This window comes from Mesoplodon densirostris, chromosome 7 (genome assembly GCF_025265405.1).
Source record: "Mesoplodon densirostris isolate mMesDen1 chromosome 7, mMesDen1 primary haplotype, whole genome shotgun sequence".
NCBI classification, from domain to species: Eukaryota; Metazoa; Chordata; class Mammalia; order Artiodactyla; family Ziphiidae; genus Mesoplodon; species Mesoplodon densirostris.
Genome location: NC_082667.1, coordinates 47,964,115 through 47,973,113, shown reverse-complemented (window position 1 = coordinate 47,973,113; position 8,999 = coordinate 47,964,115). Strand labels below are relative to the sequence as shown.

Here is an 8,999-nt window from a genome sequence, read left to right as displayed (position 1 = left end):
CCATGCCAGAGGGGCAAGCACCCTGAAGGAATGAAAGGGGCTGGGCAGCTCGGGCCCAGCTAACGGAGGTGCCCTGAGGAGAAGAAAACGCGGAGCGACATCCCTGCGCTCGGACCGCCCCACGTTCCCCTCAGGAGGCGAGAAGAGCGAGCTAGGCTAACAAATTAAAGAGAAGGGAATACGGGCCTGGCAGGGGGGCGGGCCCATGGGAGTCTGGACCTCCTGGAAGCCAATGAGCGGCTCCCGTTTCTGGACGCCGGGCCCAATCACAGCCAGGATGGAGGGCGCGGCTTTTGACTGGGTCGGGGCGGGCCAGGGATGAGGGCTAGAGGCGTGAGCACCACTTCCCGCCCCGGGAGTTCTGGGTCCCCGCCCACCACTAGTCACGTGAGTGGCCAAAATGGCGGCGCTCGGGCGTGAGGCTGGAGCCGACCAGAGGGCTGCAGGTGTGGTCCCGGTGGGAGTTGGGGAAGCGCCCGAGGTAGGCGGAAACCCAGGGTGGTATGGGCGGTGATTTCTGCAGCCTCAAGTGCCGGCGCACTCTTCTGAAATGATGCGCGTAAAAGGGATTTGAAGTCTAAAGAGAACAGCTCCCAAGTCCATGCAGGGCGCAATTAAATCCCTGGTTGCTATGAAAAGAGGTGGGGAGAAAGTAGGAGACCTAAAGTTTAGTCCTGATTGATGTAGCCTGTTTTCTCTTGACTCGGGGCCTTTGCATTTTAAATTTCCTGCCATTTTGTCCTGACCTCTGCCTGGGTTGTGGGTTCTGAGGACATGACTACATCTTGCTTATCCGGGGGGCTTTCAAACACCAGGTGAATGTCTGAGCAAATGATGAGTGAATGTTAAATAAAATTCTGAAGGTCAAGTGAAATAATACACATAAAAGCACTGCAAAACCATAAAATATTACTGGTATAATCGTGGTGACCAGTTGAGTGGCCTTGAACTGGTTACTTTTTAGATAAAATGTTAGTTATAGAGAATTTTTTACATTTCAGTACTTGTAAAAATTCTATCAGAAAGTTATCAGTATATTTCTCTGCTTTAATAACTGCCTTACAAAAACTATGCACTCAAATATTTGCTGTCCTGTTTCAGTATTTTAGGATCATAATCCTGGATATCTGTGTTTTCTATATATTGAGGTGTAGACGAGGTAGGAAGTTGGTACAAGGGATTACCTGAAAGTTTTCTTTGTGAGGAATAAGGGACTTCAGTGAATTGGATGACAGCAAAACGAAAAGTTTTCCCAAGTTTCTGGTTAATTGTCATGTTACTGACATCTGCCTTCATGTACACTAGAGGGATTAGATATAGAATCTCCCTTAGATTTTGCTATCTTGTCTCTTCCATTTGCCATTTAGATGTCAGAGAGAGGCAAAAGATTAAATCTAGTCTTTGAAAAATTGTAATTTATAAAGTATTTTACTTTTTTTTTTTCTGTCCTCCCCAGATATTTTAAAGAAAAAGAACTGGCTTGAGTACAGTTCTTCAATGATTCAGGGAAAGAAACTCGTCCATTATTACTCATTGTTTAATACCATATGAAGATTCAAAAGAGCCTATACCTTCAGGATGTTGATACCATGGATGAATTGGCCTTTCATTAGGTAGGGTTAGGGCTGGTACGTACCACTTTTTCAGAAAATGAATATTACAGTGATGTTCAACATGTGTCCATTGACTACCAGCATCAGAATCACTTGGTGTTATTAAAATGCAGATTTCTAGACTTTACCCTACTCCTGTTGAATCCAGATATCTCAATAGGGAGCTCAAGAGACTGCATTTCAGATAAACTCGTGATTCCTGTGCACATGAAAAGTTGAGAATCTTACTAAGTCTCTTTTATGTCTTTTATGCTTAACCCTCTCTGATTCTCTTGCCCAGGACTCCTAAAATTTGAGACTTATTAGTCTATGCCCTTGACCATAAATGTTGTTAAAATGGAGAATCATATAAGTTGCGAAAGGCATAGATTTAATCTATTCATTGGCTAATCTGGAATCCCATAATGCCAGTATGGCAAAAGATGTAACAAATATTAAGACGTTTCACAGAAATCTGAGAGTCTTACCCAGAGCAAAATATTCAGAAGGGATCCTTTCTGAGGGTCCAGTTTTGTTTTGTTTTTTTTTCAACTACTGGTTTCTGTTAAGATGCTACTGGCCAAACCTCATGGTCCCTTGACATTAGCAACTGTCTATTCATACATCACACTTGAGACACAGGAACTTTCCAACCCTGGAGCCCAGTGCCATAGGTCCAGGCTCTCTGATATACTGCATAGCAATTTCCAGCAAAGGCCCTACTTCTGTCTCAGTAGGGATCTGGATATATATACCTTATATAATCCAAGGTAACCATGATCCACTGCCTCTTACTACGCTGGAATGTGTCCCTCTTTCTGATGTTCTCTCTCGATATTCTCCAAGGCAATCCCTGTTCTCTCCTACCTCTCCAGGAAACTCAACATCATCTCCAAAAGCTCAGGCTTTCATGAGACAGAGGATAAAAATAGTGGTCAACAAGTAGCTACTGTTTACTTTCAGCTCTGAAAAAGCTAGAGCATGGAGAACTACAAAGGGCCTTGCTACCTTAAGGGAAAACTGTAAAGAAAACAAAAAATATCTCAGTAAATTATCCTTCTACAGCAAGTCCTCAGGCAAGTCAGCCTCTCTGAACCTTGTTCATCTCATCCATAAAGATGGAGATGACCACTATCCTACCAATTTCTCAAAGTTGTTATGTGAATCAAAAAGCCATCGTCTAACAGATAGTAAGAGCTCACTAAATACTGACTGAATCATTAACAAAGTATATGAAAGCAGATGACAGTACCTGACACTTTTACTAGAGTCTAAATTAAATGTTTTTTAATCTGAATTTGTAGAATTTATAAGATTTAATATTAACATCATTAGCTATTATGGTTCTGGATTTTTGTGTTTTCCAGGACATCAAGATGCCAACATACATATATGGTCAGTCCAGTCCTTCTCTAGGAGATGCAAAACTCAGAAAACCAATGATCATCGAAATCATAGAAAAAAAATTTGAATATCTTAGAAAAGAAAAGTAAGAAACTCACCCAGACTGAAAGTCAATAACTTTATTTGCAGATCTTCTGTATTGCCATTGTTTCTAGGTATCTAAGATCCTGTTAACTTTATTGAGTTGGTTATAAAGAAAGCTTATTTTTAAAAAAGAACTGGAGGGAAACATGAGCAGATGAAAATAGTGGTTTGTTGGAATACTGAGACTGGATAATTTCTTTTCTCTCTTGAAATTGTTTTGTTTCTAAAATTGTTGAAATGTTATTTGTGCAATAAACATATTTTAATTAAAAGTAATTAGGAGAACACCATCTTGAGGGCTACTTATATTAATTATCAATTGTAATTAATTTCAGTTTAGAATTTATTACCTCAGCCATAGTGCTGAGCTCAGCAAAAGTGAATACAGATTCCATGATGTACATATAGTCTCACATTACCCTTCTGACTTTTAGATTAATAGAGCTCAAGAATAAAATCAAAGGACATTGATCTTAGACTTTAAACATTTCTGGATTTAGGTATGAGTCAGAAAAACTAGATCTTGCAAATTTCTTTGGATGAAGTTTTGGAAATCCTAGACAAATTATTTTAAATGTATCTGGACTACTCAAGAAATAGTTATTTTCTAGAAGGCCTAACCAAATGTAAAAAACTTTTTTCAAATGACCTTAAGCAAATTAATTCTTTTAGTAGAAAGAACAGTATTCTGGGATTTAGATAGTTCATAAAATTTGGCTATATTGGAACATATTCATATTTATTTGTGGCCAAAATTTATTCTCTCTTTAAAAGAGCTCCATCTTAGAACCACTGTATTCTCAGAAAGATAATTATATTGTTCTCTCATTAGAATGCAAGTTCCATGAGGGGTGGAATTTTTTTTCTTTTTTTTTTTTTCCGCTTTATTCACTGCCCCACCCTCAGCACAAAGAAAATACCTTTCTTTGTATAGTATTGAGCATAGTAATGCTCAAGAAAACTTTGATGTTGAGTAAATATGTAATAACAAACCCAGGAAAGGATATATCTATTAGAAGAATATTATGTTGAACTTAATTCTTCACTTTGTTTTTCCAATTAGGACTTTAAATATATATGGAACAGTGACCTTTGGAACAACAGCTGGTTTCTCTGGAATATTGGCAAACTTAATTTTCAGACATTGCTTCAAGGTTAAACATGATGCTTTGAAGACATATGCATCATTGACTACACTTCCATTTTTGTCTACCATAGTTTCTTATGAGCTTCTTGTAAGACATGCTTTGTATTCAGGTAAATTTAAATTCATTAACATATAATATATTTATATCTAAGTAAAATTATTCATTAACATATACCGTTGCTACTGCTGATAATAGTCCCTTACATTTGTGTATTTCTTTACCACTAACAAAGTACCTTCACATATATTGTCCTGTTTCATCCCCACAACAATCCTCCTAATCAGCCAGGGCAAGTAGTATTGTATCTTTTCTTTACAGGTAAGAAACTAAGCTGAGACATGTTCAAGTATACTAAGCAGCAGCATGATATACTGGGAAAAAAGGAGGCTTTGGTATACTACATATTTCACTTAAGTTTTGTGACACTGGGCAAGTCATTTAATCTCTGAGACTCAGTTGTCTTATCTATGAATTAGGACTAATAGTACTTACCTCACAGGATTGTTTTAAGAATTAAGATACTGTATGTTGAATGTCTAACATAGTATCTGGCATACTATGGGCTTCTAATGTTATTTCCTACCTCCTCCCCTTACCTTAAGTTTCACAACTAGTAATTGATGGAACCTCTGACCCCTGTTCATCAGGTCCCTGCTTAAATACCTTTTCCCCAGGGAAACCTCTGATTCCCTCAGGTTAAGTTTCTAGATACATTCTCTATTCATTTTACCTTCAAAGCATATGCACACTTAAGATTATTTGTTTAAATATTTGTCTAATGTATTTCTTTCTTAGTAAACTGACCTGAAGTTCAGAGATTGGATCTCTTCTATGTAATACTGTATCCCTAGCACATGCCTGACACATAGACAATATAAATGTACTACCCTAAAATCCAGATATCTGGTCTGCTAGTTTAATATTCTTCACTATGAAATTACTTCTGCAACAGCCATATAAGTAAGAGGTAACTTATCTTTATGTGAAGTATAATAAAAGCATTTTTTAAATGTGATACATTTAGTCTATTGTGCCATAGACTGAATTTCTAATATTCTTTCTACTATTTTGCTATGCTTGAGGACAGTGCAAATAACTACTGTATGAGGACCCAAGACTCTTAATAGTTCTTATCCTGAGTTTTAAAGGGAGATCAAATTTACTTCTGTTTTCCAGGTAACATAAGCCGGGAAAATTGTGTTCTGAGAAGTTCACTGATTGGCATAGTGTGTGGTGTTTTATATCCCACTGCTTTAGCTTTTTCTAAAAATGGACGTCTGGCAGTCAGGTAAGTCCATCTTTTTGTTCCGTTTCTTCCTTTCTTCCCTTTTTCTTTAATTAATTAATTAATTAATTTTATTTTTGGCTGCTTGGGGGTTTTCTCTAGTTGAGGCAAGCAGGGGCTACTCTTGGTTGCAGTGTGCGTACGGGCTTCTCATTGCGGTGGCTTCTCTTGTTGCAGAGCACCGACTCTAGGCACACAGGCTTCAGTAGTTGTGGCGCGCAGGCTCAGTAGTTGTGGCTCGTGGGCTCCAGAGCGCAGGCTCAGTAGTTGTGGCACACGAGCTTGGTTGTTCCGCGACATGTGGGACCTTCCAGGAGGGCTTGAACCTGTGTCCCCTGCATTGGCAGGTGGATTCTTAACCACTGCGCCACCAGGGAACCCCCCCCCTTTTTTTTTTAATGTTAGTAAACTCTCCTTATTCTTTAGATGCCAATGACACATTTTCATCAAAATATCATAGTTTCATATTTCAAATAGCTAATTTTAACCTTTTTTGCTATCTACATGAAAGATCTAGAATAGAAATGATCAGTTTAGGAGACATCAACAAATTTTTTATAGAATTTACTTCCAGAGGAAGTAATTAATCCTTTTTCATTTTTAGGTATCATACTGTTCCACTGCCACCAAAAGGAAGGGTTTTACTTTATTGGCTGCTGCTTTGTCAAACAGAGATAAAAGCAATGGTGATTCCTCTTATCCTTCAGACAGCCCTTGGAATATATCATGGTCTACAGCATTATGCAATATTTGAAAGTACACTTGAGCAAACTGTACATGAAGATTAACCAAAGAATGAATGGATACTAAATCAGTATAATGGACTTTTTTATGATGAGGACTTACCTTTTGCCTGGTGTATAGCAGGTGCTCAATAAATATTCAGTAATTAAATAAATGTAGGTTTTGTCTCTGTTTTGTCATTGTATGTGGAAATGGATTTGAGGCCTCAAGGTCTGATCTATACATTTATGTATGTATTCATTCACAAACATTTATTGAGCACCTGCTAGGTCTCAGACATTGTGTTACATATAGTAAGAAATCGTCCTTATCCAGGAAGAACTCACAATTAGAAATATGAACACATAGCATGAGAGGGTTTGAGAGATATACACATAATTCTTTGGGCACATTGAGGGTGTGGCTGTTAACTACTTGTGCAGAAGGGAAAGCTATGGGGGGAAGGTGACATTTGTCCTAGATTTTGAAGGGGAAGTTGAAAGTTCACAAGAAAGCAATATAGAAATAACATAACAGCCCATTCCTCTACTCTAAACTCTAATTCAGTACACTTACTAGCTCTTCTCATTGACAAATTACCTTCACTGTGCTATTTAAAGAACGTTTATTGAGTGCCTATTTGCTATGCATTAATATAGGCACCAGGGGTACGAAAATTCAGTCACTGCCCTCAAGAAGCATAAAATCTAAAGAAAGAGGTCACAGCATGCTTCTTTAAGTCTGCTAGAGCATTCTTGAGCTACATGTTTAGTTAGGGAAACAGGAGAGGAAATGAATGCTGTCTGATGAAAAGAATAAGACACAGAATGGAACCCCGTAACTCATTCTCCTTGTCTTAATCACACTCATCTTGAGATTTAAAGATTTGGTCATCTGAGGCCCCAAGCAACACAAAACAGAAATGGAAGTCTTAACGAGGTGCTTTACAGCATCATATATAATAAACTTAAACACATACACTCTTTTACTAATAAAAAAAAAATGGTTAGTAAACCGTCCAGCTTTGTATTCTCAGAATAATTCATGATACTTGAGGAAAGGGCAGGCAACTGGGGGGAGAGAGGAAACCAAGTCAAATAGATAACAAGATCAATGGTATTAATATTAACTCTTAAGCAATTATTATACAAGTACATGAATACCTTCTTATTGTGAGATATACAAATGATCCAGAAGTATATAGAGCATGACTTGAAAGTCCCCCTTCACTCCCACTCCGTCCTATTTCTACTCCATTCTCCAGAGGCAACCATTATCAAGTTAGCACATCTTTTTCCTTGTAGTATTCTTTTGTAACTTACATATTTTTTTAATAAATGGTATTATCCATACATATTATACTGGAAATTAATTTTCCCTTCAATATATGTCTTGGAGATCTTTCCGACTCATTATGTGTAGGTCTAACATGTTCTTTTTGGTGACTGAAAAACATTCTTGGTGATTCTAGTATTCACATAGGTGATCCTTCCAACACCCTGGTCTCTCTATCCTACCACTTATTCCCATGGTCATAGTTTAGACCTGTGCTGTCCAATATAGTAGTCATTAGCCATGTGTGGCTCCTGAGCATTTGAAATGTGAGTAGTCTAAATTGAAATATGTAGTAAGTGTAAAATACACATGAAGTTTTAAAGATTTACTATGTAAAAAAGAATATAAAACATCTCAATAATCTTTTGATTACATGTTGAAACGTTACTCTTTTGGATATATTGGATTAAATAAAATACATTAAAATTAATTTTACCTGCTTTTTTTAATCTGGCTACTATGAAATTTTAAGTTGTATACACAGCACATATTTTTATTGGACTGTGTTGCTCTAGACCTTGTCATTATCAATAAATTGAAATTCTTCACATTCTCAATTGTAAAATCCCATATTCTGATCACTACCTCCTGTCCTTCCTGTTTATTCCTTCTCATACCACAATCCGGCATTACTTCAGCTCTACCAGAATCTATAATCCATCAATCCCACTACCTTTTCACTGTCTCTCACCCCCCTCACATCCTTACCATCCTTCTCCAGCTTCAGCCACATCAATCTTTCTAAAGTTTGCCAATATCAAGGAAAAAAGAAAAACATAAAAATGAATCTAGCTAAGGTTGACTTTGAAATAAAGATATCTGCCTCTTGTTTTCTTTTGTGAATTTTCTGTTCATGTCTTTGGCGCATTTGATTTGTAGGTCAAATAAATTCTCTATAAATTCTGGGTATTTTGTTTCTTCATATGCTGAGATAGTAATCTGAGAAATACAGCAAGGTTGATTTAGGTTCACCTCCCTTGCCACCTGAAAGCAGGAGAGATTTGTATCTTACTCCATGACTTCAATTTGCCCTTTTTACAATAGAAAAGGCAGGGAAGTCTATCAATGTTTTCCACTGGCTTTGGAAGCAGTACTTGCCAAAGTGGCTGTAAGAGGCCTGAAAGGAGAAATTAGGGAAAACTTGATCTGGGCCTGAGCACAAAGGTGAAGCTAGGTGAACCACAGTGAAGAAAGGCAGCAAGTCACTAGAGGCAAGATAGTTCAGAGGTGTGAAGTATAGCCTGGAGCTCCACTATCAAAGTTCAAATCCTGGCCTTACTACTTACCAACGGGATAACTTTTTTTTTTTTTTTTTTTTTTTGCGGTACGCGGGCCTCTCACTGTTTTGGCCTCTCCCGTTGCGGAGCCCAGGCTCCGGACGCGCAGGCTCAGCGGCCATGGCTCACGGGCCCAGCTGCTCCGCAGCAT

General features: G+C 38.0%; 1 protein-coding gene across 4 annotated transcripts; it reads left to right on the top strand.

The window, feature by feature from the left end:
* The first annotated feature begins 375 nt into the window (after window positions 1-375).
* On the top strand, window positions 376-7,912 carry TMEM126B (transmembrane protein 126B). Of its 4 annotated transcripts, none has more exons than XM_060103974.1 (6): window positions 396-481; window positions 1,457-1,628; window positions 2,960-3,081; window positions 4,144-4,337; window positions 5,405-5,516; window positions 6,118-7,912. In XM_060103974.1, the coding sequence occupies exons 3-6, from the start codon at window positions 2,969-2,971 to the stop codon at window positions 6,299-6,301; spliced, it is 603 nt and encodes a 200-aa protein (XP_059959957.1). In that variant the 5' UTR covers window positions 396-481; window positions 1,457-1,628; window positions 2,960-2,968; the 3' UTR covers window positions 6,302-7,912. The 4 variants fall into 4 exon arrangements, with proteins under 4 accessions (XP_059959956.1, XP_059959957.1, XP_059959958.1 ...); XM_060103975.1 differs by having other exon boundaries at window positions 409-446; window positions 1,457-1,613; XM_060103973.1 differs by lacking the exon at window positions 1,457-1,628 and having other exon boundaries at window positions 376-481.
* Window positions 7,913-8,999: the final 1,087 nt, after the last annotated feature.